This window comes from Ceratotherium simum, chromosome 14 (assembly GCF_057802395.1).
Source record: "Ceratotherium simum simum isolate JZ-2026a chromosome 14, ASM5780239v1, whole genome shotgun sequence".
Taxonomy (NCBI): Eukaryota; Metazoa; Chordata; class Mammalia; order Perissodactyla; family Rhinocerotidae; genus Ceratotherium; species Ceratotherium simum.
This window is the reverse complement of record NC_141913.1, coordinates 35,116,554-35,141,080: the sequence shown is the minus strand read 5'-3', so window position 1 is coordinate 35,141,080 and position 24,527 is coordinate 35,116,554. Positions and strand designations below refer to the sequence as shown.

General features: G+C 46.1%; 1 protein-coding gene across 1 annotated transcript in view; it reads right to left on the bottom strand.

The window, feature by feature from the left end:
* Positions 1-398: 398 nt before the first annotated feature.
* SLC14A2 (solute carrier family 14 member 2) overlaps positions 399-24,527 on the bottom strand; it is a 56,669-nt gene continuing 32,540 nt past the window's right edge. Inside the window, exons 10-19 of the mRNA XM_004422488.3 lie at positions 14,027-14,149; positions 11,730-11,812; positions 10,831-10,990; positions 9,908-10,097; positions 9,415-9,543; positions 8,326-8,518; positions 5,490-5,637; positions 4,755-4,889; positions 3,602-3,651; positions 399-599 (exon numbers count right to left, since the gene is read on the bottom strand). Of these exons, the coding sequence (XP_004422545.3) occupies positions 399-599; positions 3,602-3,651; positions 4,755-4,889; positions 5,490-5,637; positions 8,326-8,518; positions 9,415-9,543; positions 9,908-10,097; positions 10,831-10,990; positions 11,730-11,812; positions 14,027-14,149 (1,412 nt within the window). The remainder of the gene's footprint in view (positions 600-3,601; positions 3,652-4,754; positions 4,890-5,489; positions 5,638-8,325; positions 8,519-9,414; positions 9,544-9,907; positions 10,098-10,830; positions 10,991-11,729; positions 11,813-14,026; positions 14,150-24,527) is intronic.

The following is a 24,527-nucleotide window of genomic DNA, read 5'->3' as shown; positions in this document are numbered from 1 at the left end:
CACATTTCCTGACACTGTGCATTGTTACATTAAATGACTGAGTTGGATGACAACGTCATCAATCTCTGTCCCCTTCTTGGTGAGTTCTCTCTAGGGATGTGGCTTATTTTACAGAAGAGGGCAAGTTCCCCTTAAAGGGACCTCTTATGGAGTGAGCTATGGGTATAAACTCTAAACTAAGCATATCTTTGATAAGTATTGTGCATCTTAGAACAGAGAGGTTCCTAAATGGTGAATACACACATATTTCTCTGTGTTTGGGAATAACAAGGGTGTAAGCTTGCTTTGGGGAAGAATCGCAGAACAGACATAAGGAGAGGTTAAGTGGCCTTCAGCCTGGGGGCCTGGATAGCCCACTGAAGGCTGAGTTTACAGTGACATATTTTAGAAAGGGCAACTTAGGAGACCTCGTAGGCCTGGTACTTTGTTACAGTTGATGGTCTTCTGTTTTTCTCCTGAGACAGGTAGTAGATTCGGTTGGCCTCTGGGTAGGTGACTTTGCTGAGTGGAAGCTTGTAGATGGCAGAATTGTTGGTTGTCAGGAGCAGAAAGGTGAGTGCTGAGAGGCAGAAGGGCCAAGTGCAGGGTGGTAATCCAAACTGGGGGGAGGGGAGAATACAAGAGAAGCCTTGGTTACGTCAGATGCTTGTGCCTGTTTCATTAGCTCTTTTACCAGCCCTGGATAGAGGAAGGGACACTTTGTGGGCATTAATAGGAATAACGCTTAATTCATGACTAATATAAATAAAATCTTGCTGGTGGTATCAGCCTGCATTGTAACAGGTGAGCACACATTCTTCAAAATGCAGCCATTGGAACTCTATTATAATATCCCTTTATGGAGAAGACATGTTTTGTCTTGGGATGTCTGGCCAGGCTCCAACTCTAGGAACTATGGCCATTCCCTGCCTTCTCCCATAGTCCCTGTTAAAGGAATGGCTTTGGAAGCCATTTTGTAGTTCAAGTTTCCTTTTGCTCTTCAGTCACAGCTAACTGGATTAGGGTGAGGCACCTGACTCAGATGCAGCTTCCCATAGGGAGATGACCTAAGAATAGAATCCCTCTCTTGAGAATTTGAACTAAGAGGAACAAAGACTGAGTCCAGAGGCTCTTGATTTGAAAGGACTAGAGAGCCAACCAGTGCTGGGTGGCCATTTGGGGGCTGTGTGCAGCAAAAGAAACTCATCACAGAGAGACGCAGGGAAATAGAGCAGACATCTGGAGAGAGGCAGAGATGTGATATCCTAGCCCCAGGAAGCTGGAGATAGAGGGTAGCTACTTCTCTTCTCAAGGGTTGTCCCCTTCTCAGCTCCTTTTCTCATGATGTTGACCTGTTTTTTACTCCTTAGGACGCCCTGAGGTTTTTTTAGTACCCTTCCCCACTCTTCATTTGAGATAACTTCAAGCTTGTTAACAAAGAGCCTGCAAATTCAGCTATGTGGCAGAGTCAATCATGCCTCCCTCCCCCAAATATCATTTTATTATAAGCAGTAAAAAATCTCAGGTAATACCATGGGGGCAATGATGCCAGTCACATGTGTGTTCAAAGATGGCACTGTTGGATGGGATGGGACTGGGAGAAGAATAATGAGAGTCTAGCATCAGAACAGTGGCTGTAAGGAATACCCATGAATGATGAATTCCACTCAGTGAGACTTTCCAAAGTCCTGCTAAGACTGCATAGGGTGTTTTGGGAAACATCTTTTTCAAGTCCTCTAGTGGAAAGGATGTGGGTTTGGAGTTCCATAGACCCAGATCCAAATCTCATCTGTGATCCCCTTGTTGTAGTCATTCCATCTTTCTGAGACCAATTTCCTTAATAGTAAAACAGGAATAGTAATACCTACTCAGGGAGTTGGTGGCTAATGCATACTGAGTGCTCAGTGAATGGTCCTCAGCATGTGCTCATCATGGTCAAGTAGAGGGTGGCATTGTTGAAGACACAGGGCTGCACATACATGTACCAGTTAGAAAGGAAAAGAGTGCAGCCCCTAAGCGCTCCCTTCTGTGGATGGGTTGGATGGTCCCATAAGTGTCATTCAACATTTTTATATCCTGTTCCTCAAGGAGATTGGAAATTCCTTCAGAGTGAGTTGAGAGCCTGCACATTTGGTCTCCTTGAGAGTGGTCAGCACAGTGTCTTAAACATAGTAGGCACACAGAAAGTAAATTTGATTTTGTTTTGAAAAATGTCTAGCTTGAGTGGTATAGCCTATAACTTCTCTGTGCACAGAGTAAAGGGCCAGTCACCCTGGGAATGCCTACAATCAGGAAGCAAAGCCACCTATTTCGTAGCCCTTCCAGGACCTTGTCAAAGGAAGGCATGAGACATGTATTTATTGGCTGGATGACTGGGTGAAAAGATGGGTGCAAGAAGAGATGGGAAAGCCTGGAGCAGACATGAGCCGCAGAGGCCATATTCCATCCTCTTGTCTCCTGTCAGTGTTTCTGATGGTAGGCTGACAGCCCCAGCTCTGGAATTCCACATGTGGGGGGAGGGGAGGGTGTTCATTACCTTAGGGTTTCATTCATTCAGTATTTCTTGAGCACCTACTATGTGCTGGGTGCTGTTATAGGTACTAGAGATAAAGATAAGAACACAATCGGGCCCCTGTTCTGAAGGTGGGCTGAAGGTGGAAGAGGACCGATGTGTACCAGACTCGTCACAATACTGTATGTTAAGTGTTGTAGCAGATGCACGTACAAAATGTGATGGGGCCAAGAGGAGGGACTTGATCCATTGGGGGACACCCGATGGTATCAGTGAATGCCAATTCTCTTGCTTAGAAAATTCCTTCCTATGATAAGTACAAACTGCTCAATTTCACTACGAGTGAAGGAGGGATTTAGACAGGTGTGAGTTGAAGGCTCACCTCTAACCTCACCAGCAGGACCAGCGGGACTTTTCCTGGTTGCCTATGTGAGATGTGCCCCTGAACCCTTACCCAAGAGGGGGAGGCATGGACTGCAGGCTGAGCCATGAGTGCTCTGTGCTGGAACCTGGGCCCCTCTCAGTGTATGTGGGGGACTGGGGTTGGCCATGCAGCTGCTCCTGACCTCACAACCTGCCCTACACTGGGACCCAGCTAAAGAAGGGGTTCTTGGACCACTGCACATGACCACAACCACCAGCTCTGGCTCCTCTCAGGTGTGGCTGGGGTTTAGCTCCCTGTCTTCCCTAAAGCCTTGCCTTGTGACTCCTGACTCTGTGCTAGTTGCTATGGGATAAACAAAGATGTACACTGGCCCACAAGCTAGCTGGGCAGATGATCTATACACATACAAAAAATATTAAATAATAAAGATTTAAAACTTATTCTAGAGGATGATACAACTGAAAGGAGTTTGATTTACAAGATAGTGCTCTTCAAATTGTCCTTCTATAAGGAACGCTGTTTGCCCACTGAGGATGGGATCTGATTGACCAACAGTTGACATTTAAACTTTTGAGGCCCAGCTCTTTCTGTCTAGTGGGTGCTGAGGTGAGTAGTGTGATTTGAGACAAGAGGGATGAACTGGGGAGGGCTTCCTGGAGGCTTTGGGGAGCTGAGAGAACATGAGGAAGGATGCTGCGGCATGTTCTTAGCCCATGTTGACTCACCACAGATAACATGTTAGCCAGGGTAGCACCCAGGTAGGCTGCAAACAGTGCTGGAAAAAGAACCAAGAAATAGTCCAGTGACTAACAGCATCTGAAGCTTAGTCTACATATTCTCTCCCCATACATTTTATGCCACAAATGCTCTCTCTTAGATTAAAAAAAATTGAAGTACGTTTCCATTGCTTGGCAGCTTTGAAAAGTGTTAAATTCCACGCAAACGCCTGCACAACTAAGGCAGCAGATGAACTTTGTAAAACGGGGCCAGAATTGAGCTGTTACAGTTCTCTTGGGTCCCACCACCTTGCGTTGTAGCAAAGGAATATTTAGCAGCATAAACCATAAATGAAAATTTTACTATACAGCCAAGGCAAGTGACTCCCAGAACCCCTGCTGGAATATTTCATCACAAGTTATTAACAGAATATGGGTTTCCAGGGAGGAGCAGCATTCTGTAAGCTTGAGAAAGACCAAATACACCTACTGCCTCATCTTCTAGGCTCTGCGTGCAGAGGGCACGAGCATGCTGGCCCCTGGGAAGAGCCAAGTGCAGGCCAGAGGTGAGGTTCTGTGAAAATGGACCATTGTAATAGGGCTTTCCTTCTGAACTCTCAATTTCTCAACTAAAAGCAGCCTAACTGTCCCTAGAATATTAACAACAGCAAACCCTTATTCGAGAGTTACTGAGCGCCCAGCTGGTAGTAATCCCGACCACATCCTTCAGCATTCCTACAACGTAAGCACTGTTTGAAGGTCCTATGGTCGATGTCTGGGTGCTTAAGGTTAATTGCTATATCTGATGTAAATGGCCCAATTCCAAATATAGAGATTATTTGCATAAGAGTTGCTCTGTCAATTAGTTTCAATCACCAGGAAAGTAGCAATCACAGAGACAGCCCACGAACACCAACCAACACCATCTAAAAAATCTGTCTTCACATGGCTGAACACTTTGTGTTCAGTGAAAATAGTTTTTAATGTATTAGTCACTCAACAACCATTCAAAACAGTTTTAAATAAAAACCCTTTTATAAAGCAAGCAATTCCTCTTATTTGTCTTTGGAGGATCAGCCAAAATTATCACTGGAGGTTTTCCTTGTGGAGATAGACATAGGCATCACTCGAGGCGGGAAGGGAATCCGTGGGCAGTACCTACCGCAGGCGATGGCCAGCAGGTGTGTCTGCCAGGTGATGACGTAGAACATGCCCCCGATGGCGACGCAGGCCAGTGTGCTGTTGAAGCCACACAGGCCGGAGTAGATGGAGTCAAAGGGTGTTGCGATCGTGAGCGCTGGGAGAGAGGCAGGTGTCAGTGCTGAAACCCACCGCGGTACTCAAAGCCCAGCCTAGCTATCAGGTGAGGTATTTACGCAAAAGGACTTCTGATTTTATTCAGTCAAAAAACACCTAAAGGAATAAAAAGGCCACAAAGCCACATGAATGCTAATGGCTAAGCTGTTATGGGTACGAGACCCTTTGAGTAAGGCCTCTGAAGTCTGATTTAAACAGTTCAGGGAAGGTCCTTCCCCTGTCAGATAAAGAGAACCTCTCCTTTTTCGTTAATATCTTAATGTTCTATAAAGGAGATGGAATCCTTCTTATCATGATTAGAGAGAAGACTTAAAATATAAACGTGCCTAGAGGAAACCCTCCCAAAGTTTAAATTTATACTAAGGTATAAATAGCTAATATCAAAGCCTTCCTTGAGGGCAGTTTTGCTCAGGGGAGCCTGAGGGCACTGGCATCTAAAATGGAACAACGTGGTACAAGCGAAGGAGGGAAAGTTTACAGGAACAAGCACGTGGAGTGTTGAAGCTCCATTTTCTTTGAGCTGGCCCCAGTCACTAACAGCTTTATGGCTCATTAATAAGGGAACAAGGAGGACACCAACCTGCTAACATCCCTATGGTGGATCCAACTGCAGCGTGCAAGCAAATAAGAGGTGAAGATATGAGCAAAGCTACAAGGAAAATGCCTCCAGTCCAGGGGTTATCGCAGCCGTACACTTGGCCGATTCCAACAGGGATGGCTCTCAAGAGCTGTAGGTACAACAGGATCACATGCAATTATGGAGGCAAAAGAGACCACTTGAACCTTGGCTGGAAAAGATTTGGTGCCAAACCCTCCACACTAACATTTTGCAACATGTTTCCAAGATATTTTTATTCAAATAAGTTAACTCTAAAAGGAAGGCAAGCTTTATTGTTTTAATCTTGAGTTCTTAGAACCCTAAGGGATTAGGATGTTGTTTCCTTTATCTAGAAACATGAATGTAAGGCATTAAACTCCCAGTGAAAAGAAACTGAGAACTTTTCAAATGAGGGTATCATTCATTAGAAAAGTAACAGATGTCTGATGGAAGTTGTGGTTTAAAAACTCTCTTGTAACATTTTTTTTTTAAAGCTGAAAGGATGATTAGCAGGCTAAGTATTAGATGGATATTAGACGGATTAGATAGTCCTTTCTGTTTCCAAGAACAACATGTCTGGGCTGTGGTCATGTTAGTCCCTTCTGGGTGAGCAACTGACGTCCTATCCACACAAGAGCCCCTAAAAATGTAGCGCCGTCATCACATCTGCCCTTTTGACGGATAAACCCATCAAATGATGACTGATAGAGGAGCACCCTACTGAGCCGGGCCTCCGTGTATGTCAGGGGTAGCAGGCCTGTCTGTGAATGAAAAAGAGTGTGAGGAAGCCAGGGTCCATGCCCTGTGGGCAGTTGCGCATGCGCTCTGGAGTTTGGGAAAAGGATCCTGGGCAGCAGGCTTCCCCAGTGCCCGGGGTTGGGCCCTGTGTTTTGGAAGGTTGACCAGAGGCCCTTGAGATAGGAAAGTGCTTAAGGGAGGAGGCTGTGGGCCATGCTGGGGTACACGGGGGTTCGTGTCACCCTTTGGGCAGAGAGCTCAGGAGAAGCAGAGTACTGGGATCAGTGTGTGTATGTATTATGATGAGTCATCCTCTGAGAGGACTCTGCCCTCTGGGGGCATCAGGGAAGCGAGATCCTGTGGCTCAAGGGCCCTCATGCCATGGTGAGAGTTTGCGGAGACAGGAGGACACTGCAGGAGCCCATGGGTTGGTCTAGTGGGCTAACCCTCCGGGCTCAGTCTTCCACGACCGCAAGATAGAGAAGAGGATGGGGGCTCTGGCATCACCATGCGGGGGAAAGACAGGACAGGCAAATGAGTTTTATACAGAGGCAGTGGTGCTGGGCAGGTTATTCCCCAGCTGGCCCTGCCCTCCAGGGGGGCGCTCCAGTGGCCACAAGGGCAGAGGAACCCGTGGGGACTCAAAATTGTTGAGAGTTTTAGATCCTTTCTGTAACATTTACCACTTTTTTCCCCAAAGCTCAAGGCTATAATTACAATGGTCAGAAAGACAAAACTTATTAATCATCACCATAATCCACCAATTGGCCAGAAAATTATTTCTTAAAGAACAACCACCCAAAATTGAATTTTTCTCTCCTGAAACTTTGGGGTGCTGAAGTCTTTGTACAGGATTCTCCAATTTTTTTTTTCATTTCTACAAAATTCTTAGATATCTTTTCAATTGAAAATGTAGCATGGAGAATGCAAAATATCTTAAACCTGACTTTTCTAATATCATGTCCCCATAGCACACCAATTAGAGTGATTTTGCCTTCAAAAGATATCGATTGGGTAAATACCATGAAAGGGAGCCCTAAGGAGCTGAATTGCCAACATGGCACCTCTTCTTGCCTCTGATCCTTGAAGGTCTTCATACACACACACAAACCAACAAGGATGGGGCTAACATCAATGCTTCTCTTCCTAAATAGTGATGCTTCTTAGTGCAAATGCAGGACTCTTTCACCTTTGCTATGCTGCTGCATACTATGAAACGCTAAGAGAAACTGGGCATCATTATTTCTGAAAGTTCCTTCAACAAGCCTGAGTGACTTTGTGGTTAGATGATGAATTGGCAATAACGAAGTTTCAGAGTGAGCCTCAGACTGTGGGGTTGTTCAGTGTAACGGAAGGTAGGAGGGCCTCAGAAAGAACGTGTCCCTTTAGATAAGGAGGCTAATGGGCACATTTCTCCATGCTGGTTTAATGCTTTTAGTGTAACTTCTTATTAATTATCTTGGCAGATTTCCAGAAGCCAGCATTATATGCAGAATACTTGTAGAAAACTTTAAAAGCTCTGTTATACATATATTTCTTACTGGAGGAACACCTGTGCTTTACTGTGTTAGCATGCCTCAAAGAGCGAATGGAATCAGATCTGGAGATTGGAACAGAGACTTCTTAAGCCAATAGATGGTAGTGTGATGTGAACGTCTTTAATCATTCAATGAGACTGAATGAAAGAAAATACACAGCATAAGCTGGATTGAAACAGGAATAAAGCATCAAAAAAGACTTTAAAAAAAGAAAAGAGAAAGAACCCAGGTCTAGAAGTCAGGAGGCTGGAGGTCTATTTTTGACTTTGCTCTTCACTAATTGCTATGTGACCTCAGGGAGGTCTCTCGATCTGGCCTCAGTTTCTTCCTCTGTGCTATGATGGGGGGACCAAAAATGGCCCCTTTAGCTCTTAGAAAGAGAAAAGGATGGTGGCTCACGAGGTGCTGTATATAGAGTGCCTTGCACTGTATACTTGCTAATGGTTATTACTCGTGGATCTTTCTGATGTGCAAAATAAGTAAAAGCCACTTTAACATGGAGTTTGGACAGACGCTGCCCTTCCGCCTTCCGTGATACCTACCAAGGGCACCTGGACCTTTGACCAGGTGATGTTGGGCATGGAGGACACAGGCTGCAGGATTGTGGTGGGAAAGAAGAGGTTGTAGTGGCCCATGGCTGCCAGGTACAGGGTTACAGCGATGTTGAACGGCAGCGTGAAGACCGGGAGGTCCCACTTGCTGAAGATGGTGCCCAGGGCACTGGAGAGGATGGGGCTGATGGCAGAAGCACAAGAGATGTTGTTTAAGAGCACCCTGGCCCTGATGCTAGACTGAGTGGGAGTAGGGGTCTCTCTGCACCTTTCTGGAGAAAAGCAGCCTACGGGGCACCCTCTCCAAGCCTGACTGGCTCTGAGCAGGTCTTTCCCTGAGTCTCCTCCCTATGCCCAGCATAGTGACAGGGTGGATGCCTAGGCTCAGCCTCAGAAGGAGGGCTTTCCAGGGGAAGTCGTAAGGCAGGGAGTCAAAACCTCCTTGAAGAGTCATACAGCTCCATCCCCAGGCATGGGGAGAGAGGATAGGTTGGGGGAGTGGCAGGGATGGAATCACATTTATTCATTCAACAAGTGTTTGTTGAGCATCTGAGAGCACTGAGCCTCATGGCCAGAGTGCCCTGAGATTTCTGGAGGTGAGGGAGGAGTGGGGCCCTGGCACACTGAGGGCTGTGCCCGGTGGCTGGACCTTCATCCTACACTAGGAGGTTTATTCCAGTCTGGTCAGGGGTCCCAAGGACAGGGAAAAGCTGGGAGTGGGGGGGGGCAGCAGAAATGAGAAGATTTCCAGAAACTGACACGACCCCATGGTGTGGCTGTTAACCTATAACCTATGTGGACCTCCATTTCTTTCCCTGTGCTCCAGCAGGGTAGGACAAGAAACCCTTTTACATCTTAAAGATGAAGAGTAAAGGACGGTAGGTAATGAGATACTGTATATAGACTACCTAGCACAATGCTGTCACTGTATACCCTGGGTAATTATTTCCAGTGGATATTTCTGATGTGCAAGCTAAGTAATCACCGTCTTAAATTCGAGCTTAGACAGACAGTCACGGAGTTGGGATGAAAAGGTTGGCAGCCCTTGGTCTGCACCCACAGCCTCAGAAGCAAACTTACCAGGACATGGACATAACGATGACGGGGAGCAAAAGCCACCAGTAATAGTCGCCTTTGTCTGAGAACACAGCCATCAGCAGCCCCACCAGCACCCCGTTGTAGCCGTGAAGTCCTGCCGCAATGGCTGATCTGGGGGAAGAGAGGGGAGGGCTGGTGAAGTGGGGGCTTGCCCATGGCCTAATGCAGGGGCACTGCCTTCTTGATTTTCCTTCTGAGTCAGATTTTTCTCAACAAGATGCTGACTACACACATCTTCAAACAGATGGCCCCTCTGGGATTGGGGAACAAAGACGCCAACACATCACGTTCCCTTAGACAATGTATGGCTATTACAAAATAATCAGGGAATGGTTGTTCTTAGTTATCAATGTCCTTATTTTGAGGGGTTTCTGAGCTGGGAGCTAAGCAGTGAGGGGATGGGGAGGTGGTGAAGAGTCCCAGCAGGGAGCAATCTCTGGCCTCTTGCTTGGACCCTGGGTCTCCTGGAACTTACTTGTCCTGACTCAGGATGAGGGCTGTCAAAGTGGACACAACGGTGCCCAGGCAGCCCGAGATGGCCCACCAGGGGTTCTGGATGAAGAGGCCAAGGACGATGAGGATGCCGCTGAGGGGGTTGTTGACAAACATCACCTGAGATGTGCCCCGGAGGACCCAGTCCAGGAACTGGAACACTGGGGATTTGTCTGAAACGGAACCGGGGTAGGGAGTCAGTCAACGATTAGGTGTGATGGCCACGGGTGAGGACCCCCCGGGCGGGCCTAAGATGTGAGGGAATCGCCACATCCAAGGTGGATTCGCAGGGAGCCAGCCCCCTGCTGTCACCTGCCACAGAGGAGAGTAAACCAAGAACCCAAGAGGGCATTTGACTGCCCAGAAAACTCTTCAGATCCATTGCCAGCTGGTTGTGGTCTTTATTTAGGTTGTTTTTCAAAGCTGAGCTATCTGTGCCCCCACAAGGGTGGCATGAATTTTCGAGAAGGTGGATCCAGAAAGAAAACTCTCTTGTTGCATAGATGGCATCAAACCCACGACCTGAGCTCCGGAGAGATTGCTAAAGAGAACTTATTGGAATAGTAGACTCAGTTCTCCCACAAGCCATCCAGAGGACAGGCATGTTTTCTAGAATGCTGGCTCTAGAATCCCAGTGCTGAAATGCCTGACTGCAACACTCTGATGGCATATTTGAGAAAGCATAACAGTTACGTTCAGAAATGAGAGCCCACACACTTACATGTATTGTATTTACATCCCAAGAGACTGTATGTCTGTCTTAACAATGAAACTCCTATCTTTGAAAGACCATTGAAACAGAACTCGGTCTGGTCTGCAGAGAACTGTGGCAATGTGTCTTCTGGGGGACAACAGGAGGTGACCATTTTGGGAGGGGGTCAGGGGTTGCTTTCACAGAAGCTTTACCTTTAAGTCCCTCTCCACACTCCTTCATCGCTCCTGTGATGTAGCTGAGGGCTTTGCTGATCCTTTTCCCACTGGCAGCAATGGTATTTCGAATCCGGGAAGTTTTGGAAATGTTCGTTTCCACCTTTATCTCAGAGCTGTCCTCCATGGTGTCCAGATCCTGTCCAGGGACAAAAGATGGGCAAGAAGCTCCCAAATTCTGTGCTTCTCAAACTGAGAAGTGACATTTGTGCTCACTCAGGGACCAAGCTAAGATTTTCATTTGGTATTTAGTGAAACTGCTGCCCAGAAAACTCATCTCTGTGTTTCTATTGACTACAATATCTTCTCTTTAGTTTGACATGTTACCTCATTTAATTGGGGCAACAACCTTGTAGTAAACAAGACAATACCTTCATCCTCATTCTGTGGATGAAGGCTCAGGTAAGGATGGCGAGGTTCTCATTTGCAAAGGTCAAGGTCAAACGGTAGAACTGAGATTTAACTACAGATCTTGAGATTCTTTTTTTTAAGCTATTACTTTCTTTATACCACGCTCTTTCCTGAAGAAATTATCCCCCCTCCCCAGCATGTCTAGTCTTTAAAATTGATCTGTGCATGAAATTCAACATGTAAAGATTCCCTTTTTGAAAATTGGCACCAGCTTATCTTATAAATGCTTGAATGTGGGATTTAGAGGAAGATGGATAATAAATAACTGAAATAAAAGGAATATGAAACTTTATAAAGTTAACTGAAAAATATACATTTTTATCCCAGGTAATTACGTTTCTGGAAGCATGAATTCAAGAAAAGTTTGCCTAAATCAGAGGATGTCTTTTCCAGGCTCAGCTCCCTAATCTGCTGCAGGCTCTCTGACTTGGGGACCCTGCCCCCGATTCGGGCCACTCAGTACTCACCAGCAACTCCTCCGTGGGCTTCCGGTACTGATAGGGTAATAGGTCTTTGCTTTGTCTCTCCCGGTGCTCGCCTTTTCCAGACACTGGAGTTGGAGGGAAAGAACACCATCAATAAGGATGTCTCTACTTGGACACCTTAGCAGCAAATTTCTCGCAAGGCTAGAGTTGGAATATCCAGTATTTCCTTTTCCACTGAGGAAGCCCAGAACCATGGCATCCTGTAGCTTGAAGCCTTCCTTTCTCTTTTACTGGTCACAAACCCATTTGGGCTCTCTCTTTGGGAAAAAAAATGCACATCCTTGTGTAAACAGGATATTTTACAGGAACTTAGGGAGTTCAGAGACTTGACTGACCTGAGTTAAGAAGCTCTGATTTAGCTCGACCCATATATTTTTCAGATGAGCAAACAGTGACTTGTCCACCATCCCCAATCCAGAGTTCTTTCACCAAGTTCTCAGAGAACTTGTAGGTATGCAAAGAAAAGAACTTGGACCTACTGCTCATAAGGTATTAAGTTGTCTGAGCCATGCAAGGTCTGTTTGCGTTTGACTATGACTCTTTCCAACTGGATGACCTCGGGCTGTTTTGGTCTCTTTTTTGGATGTATGGCTCTGAGTGTTAGGTAATTTAGTAGCAATTTCTGGTTGTATTAAGACAAGTGATATCCATGTTGTTACTTAAAACAGATTTTGACATGTTTTTGTAATTCTAGAAAACTATTGTAATGTGACTTTAAACATATTTTTCATTATTACCAGAGAGTTCATTTTTAAACATGAGCAATTTCAGTAGGATTTTATGCATCCTGAAAGAAGTTAGAGCCCTTGGAAATTTCGGTCTTGATGCTCTGGTTCCCTCTGGTGGTCAAGTGTGAGAATGGCAGAGTGGGCTCTCAAGTCCTGAACATTCAGACTGAATTGGCCGCTCCCAGTCTGCATTCATGAGTCTTGAGGATACCTAAGCACTGGAAAGGATGCGTCAAAGGCACTCTGTTCCCACTTTTGAAGGAGCAGGGACTACAAGCGCCAGTGTGGTTGGGAAGTTACACTATGCAGGAGAAACAAATTAATTATGGAAGCTTTGAAAGGAAGAGTAGGAATCAAAGAGGATTCCTCTAGACTTTGAGGCCAGTGTGTGTGATGGCCTGATGGACCTGCTGCCTGTGTCTGAAGCTCCCCTTTGCCTGCCAGCTCTTCAGCAATTCCAGCTACCTCCGCCTCCAGACTCCATTGCATGGAGTTCTTACTCTGCCCTCCCCCACCCCAGCCCCCAATCACTATCCTAAGAGGATGTTGGGGGGAGACTGTTAACCTTTTGAGGCAAATCATGCTGTCTCCCTCGCCATGCGTGGGGGCCTCTGTCAAAGACAAACTACTAGACTAGGTTTGCCCTTGAGATATCTGCAATGACCTCTCCACCTGATGTGAGGCCAGTTTCTCTGGGTTGACTGCTTTTGGTATGAAATGACAAGGCTCAGATGAACTGAGGGAAGAAAGTCACTAATGCACCTTCAGGAAAGCATGTGCTGTTGTAAAAAGGACTCTAACCTGGGAATCAGGTTTATCCCCCGCAGTGCCCCTTGCCTGCTGCGTGACTCTGGGCAAGTTGGCTCTCCTCTCTGGAGTTCGAGGGCAGAATTAGATTGCCCCTCTGCCTTGGCTTTGCACAAGGCTGCTCCAACCTTGCAGTTGGTTGGAGAGACCCCTGCCCCGACTCCTCCCTGTTTGCCACAGGATGTAGTCAGCTTACAAATTCGAGCAAGTTTCTGGCTTCCCCACCTGCTCAGCTTTGCGTGCCCTCTGGATCTCTTTCTTGGCCTTGGGGAGTCCCCTCCTCTCCATGGCTCTCCACCTGTTCCCTCGGTCTTAACAACTCCACCTCTGCTGCAGGTGAGAACTTCTCATCTCTAGCCTCTGAGACCAGTGGTTTGTGACTTGGCAGCAAGTTAGAATCTCATGGAGAGCTTTTAAAGATCCTTGTGCCCACCCAGGCTGCTCCCCAGAAGAATTAGATTAGAGTCTGCGGGGAGGGGATGCAGGTGATTCCAATGTGCAGCCAAGTTTGAGACCTCCTGGCCTAGACCTACACAGCCCACTGCCTGTCCCGGCTCCAGCCTCCCCCACCCAGGGAGAGTCTAGACACTGGGACCTGTGGCTGTGGTCAGAGGTGAGAGGTGATGAGAATGAGCCTGAGCTTCGTGGTTCACCCCACCACTCTGTGAAGTATGTACTGCCATTGTCCCCATTTTGGAGATGAGTAAATCAAGGACCCGAGAGCGAGGGGGAGGAAGTGCACACCTTTGCTCCTCCTCTGAATGGATGACCACTCGATGTGGAACACACTCCTGGGCTTGGGGAGCATGGCCTCTGAGCCCTCATCAGCCTTTGGGCTCGTCGCGGCTGGCTGCTCCCCATCGCCGCCTGGCCAGGGGCAAAATGAGACAGGTCAGTGCCCCACCCTGGTCCACACCCTGTGAGAGCCAAGCAGAGAGCGCGGGAAAAATCACAGGCAGAAGTCAAAGGAAAGAGCTGTGCGGTCTGAAGCTGCAGTTGTAATTGCGTCAGTGTCTGCATAAAACACCCAGCTTCTTTATTCCTCCCACTAAAACTTTCCCTTCCTTTCCCCCAGAAACCGTATCACAGACACCTATCGGCGTCAAGAGACCGATGAGCCAGTCTGCCTTATTTCACCAGTAAGGAACTACTCTAAGACCCACTTAATCTGACTTGGGACTGGCATGCATGGTGGACCCTAGCTGGCTGCCCATTTCTGTTCTTCAGCCAGTGCCCTGGCCTCCATCTGTGGCAAGGTGTGTGTGTGTGGGGTCCTCAATGCTGGCTGTGTATTAGAATCACCTGGGTGCTTTAAAAAATGCCTGAACCCTACCCCAGACCAATTTTAAAAATAAAAGTTTTTTAATGCCCATAGTATTTAAAAGATGGCTCTAATGTGCAGCTTGGGCTGAGAACCACTGATCTAGGTTCTTGCTACTCAAAGCGTGGTCCCTGGGCCGGCAGCATCAGCCTCATCTGGGAGCTCGTTAGAAATGCAGAATCTCAGGTTCCACCCACACTGGTGGAATCAGAGTCTGTATTTCAACAAGATTCCCTGGGTGATTTCTGTGCACATTAAGTTTGACAGACACCAATCTATGGGGAAGTAAGAGTCCTGAAGCTGTGATCAGCTACAAAAAACCCTCTGCTATACCTGGTTATCTTAAATTTCCACATGGGGAAGAGCAGAGCACTCATCACTTGGGACCGGGTTTCTCAAACTGTGGTCTGAGCATCGACAGCATCAAGTCACCTCGGTGGCTCTTTAAAATGCATGGTCCTATGCCCACCTAGGTCGATTAAGTGGAGTACTTGGTGGTCCCCGAGGTATGCAGTTTTAACACTTTCTGTTTGGAGTTCCAGTGCACTCTGGAATTAGATGATCTAGTGGCTACTTGGAATAGTGGAGAACATTCACACTATTATTACATTTGCACGCTTTCTAAGTTAACTGACTTGTGCATTGTTATCTCCAAAACGTGGAAGATTGAGGCTCAGAATGATTTCTGAAGCATCCTACAGGCAGCGAGCCATGAGCCTCTCAGCCCCCAGTTCTTTTCTCTGCATCTTTGCTGCTCAGAGACTGGTTCCTGGACCAGCTTCACAGATGTCAAAGGGACCTTGTTAGATGCGGACTCTCAGGTCTTATCCCAGACCGACCGAACTAGAATCTGTGTTTTTCACAAGATCTCCAGCTGACTCGCGTGCACATTAGAGTTTGTAAGAACTGGTATAGATCACACAGCTCATGTAGAAATGACTTCAGCAACGCTCAGAATATAGCAGGACCAACAACCAGAGAGTGTGTGGGATGTGTATGTGGGGTCTGGTCTATACTCTCAGATTGAAAGGTAAGACATGTGACCATGTCCCTTCCCTCCAGGCTCCAGACGGGGAAGAAGCTCCTGTTTCAGCATCTTGTCTGTGGGTCAGCATTGAGCCATCACTCCCGAGTCTGGAGAAGCCCCTTGACCCCGTGCTTCAGAGACACTTGAAATGTCAGCCTACCCTAGGATACCTTTGCAGACATGTTTTGTGCAGGGAGAGTGGGACCATAGGGTATCATTGCATCGTCTGACAAAGCAGAGCATTCTTCCACTGCGCCAATCCCCAGTGCACATCTGCCAGGTTGGAAGGGCACCTCTGGGGCCCATTGCTTCTTGTTCCTCATATGTCAAGTGCTACCCCAGCCACCCCCTAGGCAGAGCAATATTTTGACCTTTGCATCATAGGCTCAGAACTGCGTGGAGCTTCAAGATCACAGTTTACCTCTCATGTCCAGAGAAATCAGCTCTCCCAAGTCACACAGTTCATTAATCATGGCACACAGGAGTTGCACCCAGGTCTCCTGCTCTATAGATGGCTGCAGGAGGCCTGGCTCACCATTCATGCCCTGGCCCTTCACTTGTAGCACCTCAGATTCTGCTGCCTGCTCAGATCCCAGAAGAGTGGGGCGTGGCCCATATTACTATGTATTTTTAGAGTTGATGTCCCAGCCACAAAAAACAAAAACAAAAAGTTTCTTTCCCTTGGAAACATTTTTTGTCCTTATTTGGGGTGAGTTGAAGAGGTGACACAGTATTGGTTCTGGGTCTCACGTGGGTGATACTGAAGTGCTGGGCTGCAGACCACCCAGGGAGGGCAGCAGCCCCTCAGGATGTGCCAGCCAAGAGTGGAGAATGAAAGTGGGGAACAGACGCCATGAAGAAGATTGGAGAATAAAGTAACACATTTCCTGAGGTTGTGAAAATTCTTAAAGCCAAGGTGATAGCAATTTAGCACTACCCTTGGGACAGATTCTCAGGACTTTCATAATGGATAAAGGCAATTTCAAGAATATCATGAACACATTTATCAAATGTTCTGGAAAGAAATATTCCATTGGTGTTATAGGAAAAAAAGAAAACAACAATAACACTGGCTGGGAACCAAAAGTCACTAATTTCTGCATGGCAAGTCATGCAATTTTATTGACATTGTAGGCATGGCTCCTAGAAAGAAATATACAGACCCCATAAGGCTGATCTTGCCAACTCAACCTATAGAATGATGACAGATATTTCAGACAGATGCGTACCATTTCTTTCTCATATTGTTATGAAGATGAGATAATGCTTGCAAAATGCTCTGGAAAATAATTTTGCAGTGCTCACATATCAAGTATCTCCTCAGGGAGGCCACTTCCCTCTGATGGCACATGCCCCTCTGTTCCAGGCAGGATGGCTCCTTATTTCAGTGCATGCCTGGTATTTTACACTTGCACTGACTCTTACCTTACCAAATGTCAGTTATGTGTTCCTGTCTGTCACCTTCACAGGATGGTGAGGTCCTTGACAGCCTGCATTGTACCAGTTTGCCTTGGCACCCCCAGCACCTAGCACGAGCCTGGTATACTGTAGGCACTCAAAAATATTTGTTAAAAAAATTAATGAGAGATAATTATACTACTCATTTTAATTTCTGAATGAAATAATCATTGGATATGTCAGGGCATGAAATATTTAAAAAAATATCTCATTGTAAATGTTAAATGCTTGATAAATATTGAAATAATGGTGATAGTCTTTCATAGGTTAACCAAGGCGACAGCTGAATTGCAGAGTAAGAGCTGATTATTTCCAGTGTTACTTGGATAAAAGAAGGGAAGTTTATAGATAGTGATAAAATGGTTGGCCTTCTATGACCTACCAACCAGATACCCAGAAATCCTGCACGAGTGTCTAGAACTCAGTTAATGAGAGAAAAGAAAAGAAGCCGTTGAAGATAGAGATCTTGCTCAATGTGATTTGTTTTTGTTACTAAGATACTACATAGGTTCATTCCATGTGGCCATAAATCCCTAAGCCGCTAGGAGGTGGGGCTGGGCGTTCTACAGCTCAAGAGTAAATTTTGTTCATGATAATTCACTTTTTTGGGTTCTTTCCAACCCCCCCCCCCCCCAACACCTTGGCACACATAGAAAAGTGTACATGTGGCTTGGTGTAGTAAAAGATGATGTCGTTTATGGCCAGAGGACCTGGGCCCAGGGACTTTGGCCCCACCAGGCCCCACCTGGCTGTTTAGAGGGCCAGGGAGGTTGCCCTCATGGCCAGGCTATGCATGTGCTGTGGCACAGGGGCTGCGAAGCTCTGTCCTTGATAATCTGTGGGTAAACCTTAGCAGCTGAGTAACCCCTCGGCATGCCCGCCTGATGTAGGAACTGCTCTCTCCTTCTCTAACAAGGCTTATTAAGTGTCCCAGTGCATGTAGCTTCACACTGGGGGCCGTTCAGGACCATTTCAGGGGCATGGTTCTTGCCCTCTAGGATTGCCACCATCCTGTGTTTTAATAGGCAAGAGTCCAGCAATGCTTTCCTCCTGTTGACTCAGAGAAGGAAGAACAGTTATGAGCCACAGTGATATATTCAGAAACACTTTTTCTGGAGAGTAGTGTCTCATAGTACTCGTGACTCTATTGACTTCTAATGTGCAGAAAATGCCAACTGTTCAAATATCAAGGGTAAAAAAGATTTTGTAGAAGAGCTCACCTGCCAAATACAATTTTGAAGCTTACTGCTATTGTTTTGAGGGGAATAAAACCAAACCAAACCATAGAGGACATCTTTCAGAAGTGAAAAAATGATCTGGTCTATTTTGCTGAAAGCCAACACTTACTCAAACAGGTCCATGCCTATATACTTTCTACAAGTTGTCTTTCTCAGGTTTTGAACAGGTTTTACTGTCTCCTGCAAGTGGATCAACGCTGTCCATACATCACTTGTGCAACATATGCCTAACATATAGAGCATCTGGAACCTACCATCAAGACCCATTTGTCATCCCTCCCCAGCTCCTTGGGTTTCTTATTCCTCAAACCTACTGTTTGTGGATACACCCACACAGCACGAGGCAATTTCCTAGCGACTATGCCAGAATGACTTTTTTTAAGTGACACATTTTATACAATTTGATTTTTTTCTACATCAAGTTCTACATGATTACACTTTGGCCACAATTTGGGCATATGTCTCCCCATGTGGAAGATGAGCTTTGCCTGTGATTGATAATTTCCAAGCTAGTCTGTATGTTTATTTGTGCATGTGATATGGATGCTTGTGTGTGGTAAATGGGGTGGTATCTTTTTCTGTGGAGTTGTGTTTAGTTGACATCTTCAAAGATCATTCTGTAGCCTATCAGAGGTATTGAATGTCAGAATTAGAAAAGACTTTTGAGATTATCCAGTTCAGCCCTCTCATTTTACAGATGGGGAGACTGAGGCCTAGAGAAATGGAGCGACTTGCTGAAGGCCACACAGCTCTTGGCAGAGTCAGGAGTAGATATGATATAGGTCCATTCTGTCTCTTGCCTTCTAGTCTAGGATTTATTTCCCTAAACCTTACTTCCCACTAGGGATTTATTTTTGGTCTATCAATTCAATTCTGCTTTTGCATGTAATGTCCTAATTAGGTATTCTAGAATCCATTTCTCTTTAAACAATGGCTCCTTTTCCTTTGGGGATTCAAGAAAAACCCAAAAGTCTTTCTGAGCCTTCCTAATATATCTGGACTGGAAGGTCTGTTGTGGGAGAGATGGATAGAGTAAAAATGGCAGTCAGGTCCACGGCAGCACTTGGAGATAAATTGTTTGAAAACCCCGACTTCTTAATTAGCCAATTTTTTATTTTTTAAGAAGGTGGGGTATGGGTCACTGTAATCCTGAGAGAAGCAAGCCCTCATCCTCATAGTAAACGCTTTAACTCTATCCCTTTTGTTGCACACAGCTCACTAGCTGGCCAATGGACTTGCCTAGATTGTGCTTTGTTTTACTTTGTTTTGGTGTCTTTGGCTCACTCCATGGAGAAGACATTAATAACATAAATGGGTTGTACTTCATTTAACCTCTGATACTATATGATAACCTCATAAATGAGGTTAAAGAGAGTGCAAAGGGTCGAGTGCCCCATCTATACCTGGGGTAACACCTGACTGACATTCTTCCAGAATGAGTTTGCACTCTTCTCCCCCCACTCCCACTCCAGCCCACATCCTCAGAATTGCATGTCTACATTGTCAATATTCCTGATTTTGATTTCTTCCCTTTCATTCCATTCTATGCTTCAACTGCTAGACTGTATCATTATGTCACTCTCTTACTCAACAATATACAGGGCTCCCTATTGCCAAGAGTAGAATGCTCAAACTCCTCTGCCTGGCTTTCCAGATATTCCACAATATGGCTGACTCCATCATCCAACTCATCCTTTCTCTTTCCAACATACAGCCTGCCTTGGCACTCTAGCATTATCGCTGGCTCTCTGTGCCTCCTTCCTCTTCTTGCCTGATTTCTATCCACCCTTCAAGATTGGGTTTATGTTCTACTTCCTTCATGAAGCCGTCTTTGGCTTATTTGGCCATATGGATCATTCCATTCTTTGAATTTCATTTGCAGAATGTCCTCTAGTCTACAGCTTTTGAAATCAGAGCCATTGTGGAGTTCTGTATTGATAGTTACAATGCACATGAAAAGTATTCAATAAATGCTTTCCAATACAATGACAGGACTTAGAATGATCAATCCTTGATAACCAAGTGACCTTTGAGTCTAGGCATTGGCAGGAGGAAACTGAGGCCCAGAGAGAAGTGGCTTACCCGAGGCCACACATCTAGTCAGTTATGGAGCCAGTTTTGACCTCCTGGTTTTGATTTTTTACTCCTGCAATGTGAGTGTTTTATAGATAGTTGGAGCCTTCCTAATGATATCAATGGACTTGTGACTTTTTTATTAAAAAAATATGAATTATTTCCTATCCCAAAAAGAGTAACAAAAGTTACCAAAAAAAAAAAAAAAAAAAAAGAAAGAAAAAAACACCTGTGTGTCATTACATTTGTGATACCCACTGAAATGTCAACGAAAGTTCTGGGCCATTGTACACCAGCCTCTTCTCTTGTGACCACATTCCATACTCCTTTTCCCCACGTCCTCTTCCCTGTCACACCTCTCTCTCATTATCTATGGCAAACATAGCTAATTGATCATAGCACTATTTCCCAATAAGTTTCAGTACAGCCTCAGAATGCTTCTTAACACAATGCTCCAGAAAACCAATACCAATTAGTCAGAGTTGGCACTTGAGAGTAAACTTATACATATTTTTCCCCTCTAACTTTAAAGGAGGGTGTGGATGCTATACAAGTTTGAGAGAAGGGGTATATCAAGGCCAGGGGGTTGATAGCAGGCAGAGGCCTAGCCACACGCACTTCCAAACCTCACAGAATAGCCTTCCCTCAGCAAGTTCACCAAGGATCATGTCCTTTGGTGCCACTTTTCGAGGCGATTACATACCTTATAATGTTGTCCATTCTATCATCAGATGACATCAATATCCAGGAATTTTTTCCTTTATGGCACGGCTATCTGTCTTCCAGAAACATCCACTCTCTGTAGCTACACAGAATATGTCTATAGTAATCTAAGAGGGCTATGTAAGAGAGGAGCCCCAGGAAGATACGTTGTTAAGCTGGGATGTTAAGATGTTTGTGGATACTGAGAAGGATTAGTTCTATTGGCATATCTACTGAAGGGGTACTGAACCTGAGTTGAGAGGCCAGGATGCCTGGACCAGGTGCCTCCACCTTGGAAACAGCAAGTAATGACTCCCGGCAAGAGTATACAAATCTGCCTCATTAGCGTCCCCATGGCTCAACTCAACACAGTGCTGCCTTGGAAACCATGTTGGTGTCAGAGCTGTGGGTTACAAAGCTGTGGAAAGGATGACAAATAATATGAAGGCTTGTCCAGTGGGCAGGTGATAAGGCGATTTGAGGGCTGATGGACTAAACTGGTTCTATCACCAGATGATCAGGAAGAGCTCAGGGTTATGAGTTAGGACACCTGAACTTCTGTCCAGGCTCTTTTATCACCTTGACAGGTCCCTAGACAAGCCATGGTTTCCTCATCTATAAAGTGAGGGGTTTGCACTATAACTATTTAAGAGCTCTTCCAGCTTGAAGCTTCCAGGATCTAAACTCTCTGGAGTTCTTAGTAAGCTTCCCTGCCCCAAGATTGGCTTCCCCAGGCACCACAGCTCAACAGAAGAAAGGAACAGAAAAAGAGCAGCCTTTGTTTTATCTCTTTCTTTGAAAAATCAGGTGGTCCTATTGGCTAGGGGGTCTACTTGGTTCATTTCTCTCCCCCAGGACCTCTTACCTGGGCTCCTTTTGATTTCCTGCACAGATCTGGAGGAACCTAGACCATCAGGATTTGGCAAGAAACTTCTTTCCAATTGGGCGGTGTCTTTGGTCCTCAACTCCAGGCATTGGACTTCTCCCTAAACCAGAACCCCTTCACTTCCCTATGCCCTCAAGCCCATCTTCTTGCTGAATTTCTGTAAATTTACTTTGCATTCCCTAACCCTATGCCCAGTGCACGTCTTCCAGTTGAGGAAGGGTACCATGGAGGAGGAAGGAGAGGAAAGACAAATGCTCTTTTGCTCACACTTTCTCTGGCCTTCCTGGCAAAAGAAAGATTACTTCCTAAACTCCCTGGGGAAGACTGACTCTGACTACCATGGTTCCCCCACCTGGTTTGATCAGGCAGGCTTCCTTTAAAGGGGCAGAGCAAAGCTCTGTCTAGTAGTAGCTTCCTTGTCCTCCCTCAGACACTTCCTCCTAGTTACTCCTCTCATTAGAATTCTCTCTTCAGTATTTGCCTTTAAAGCAAGCATCTAAGTATTGTCTCCTCAAGGGATCAATCTGTCTTCCAACCTCAATAAACTCCCTTAATTCCCCATACACACAGGGCACAGACTGGGGAACATTATTGCCATCAGCGTCTCCATGGAAATTTCTGTACAGCCCAATACTAGATGCTGTCTTCCTGGTTCTGTGGAAATTTTCAGACCTCTTCTCCTTCTGACATCTGCTCACCAGTGTTCTGGGGACTCACCATGGGACCCTCTCAGAGCAAGAAGTGTATGACCCAACCCCGGCCTCCAGAAAGGACTCTGAGCACTATATATTAGGGAAGCCGGCCCTCCCAAGTCCCATGAGGCCATGGGGTCTGGTGAGCTGGAGGTTGGGGAGGGGGTCCAATCCAAACATGTTTTGCTTGGCTTTGTGAGTATGATGGGTCAAACATCCACCTTCCCCGCTTGTCCCCCTCCATACAAGCTCAGTGATGGGGTGTGAGGTGACCTACCTGGGTTCAGAAACAAAACCTCACACTGAGGAAATTAGCTACACTTGAGTAGACAAACTCCCTACTGACGTCAAAGGCCCCCTTGCTCGTGCCAGGTGTGTCAGAACTGCCAAAGAGGAGTCCTGATCACGGACAGCCTTCTGAAGAAGGAAAGCAAACAAAGCGGGGGAGGAACCAGAGGGGCCCACATTCCAGGGAGAGGTGGGGAACTGACCACAGACCACTTCCCTGCACCGTGGGCCTCCCCTGGTGCTATTAGTTCAGGGTCCATGGCTGTTTGCTGACAACACATTTCCTTGTCTCCCAGCTGGCTGGCTCTTGGCTCAGCAGCCCTGCATGCCCATCCTTTGTCTTCTTGCTCTGGCCTCTCCTGAGGGTTCTTGAACTTCTTGTGGTATGCTCCCTCCAGTCCCCTCAGCATCCATCCACCCTAAAAGGAACAGGGAGATGCCACCATCTGCGCACAACATGTAACCAATTTGAAAAGACAGGAAATGATTACCCTTGAGGAGCCTCCAGGAAGTTCACCCACGTTCCATGAGCCAAATGGAACTGTGGTGCTTAGAAGTGTAGTGAGTATCTGTCACACACTCTAGACATAGGGTGGGGCAATCAAGTGCCATCCCGGAAGGCAGAAGATGAAAATTGAATCTTGTCCCTGACAGGTCCTACCGAAGGCTGCAGCTCAGATACCAATGGCTCCTTAAGAGATCTGTCTATGCCTACAGATTATTTCCTCGAAGGCTGGGTCAATCAGAATTCATTGCATAACTAAGTTTTCTTCACAATGCTCATGACTCGCTTCAACTCTACATTCCTAACCTTGTAGTAGGAGAAAGATTGCATTGACCATTTGGGGCTAAACTTGGGGAGGTTAGATTCCTCCAGGAAAAAGACCAGAGTTCATGTGGAATAAATTCAAGCTGAGCTAGAAGTTCTCCAAAGAGCTACTTGCTTTTCTTCATTCTGTTCCAGCAAACTGTGCAGCTACAGGAAGGGGCTGGAGGCTTTTAGTTATCAATTTACACAGGGTAAAAAGGACTTTTCTAGCAATCTCCCTGCCTCCTTCCTTGAGGCCTCGGAATTCTAGTTCTTCTAGGGACAGAGTGTTCCCTATGGATTCTTCTATCTTCTGTGAATGGCAGGAGGCAGGAAAAGCTAGATAAGTCAAAAAATCTCACATAAAAAATAAATGCCTTTAAAGTTGCCAAATGAGACTGTGGTTTATCGAGTAGAAATCATAGCAACACTGAAACTGCCAGCCCCTAACTGGTTTTAGATTATAGCTATCCCCAGGTCCTCATAACCTTTATGACCCAAGGAAACAAAGCTCAGACTCAGACAGGAAGCACAAACAAACTGGGGCACATGGGTTTGATGTAACCACAAATACAGGATAGGAAGATTGAGTTTCTCAATGGGCAGGTCTTAGAGGACTGCCCAGAAGAACTCCCCTGAGAAGGGAGAGTGACGGGGAGAAGAAGGTCAAGGCCAAGGCACAGTTGCATGATGTTGGCCCCTCAGCTTGCACCCACACAAACAAGCATGTTGAGCATTTTGGTAAACTGACC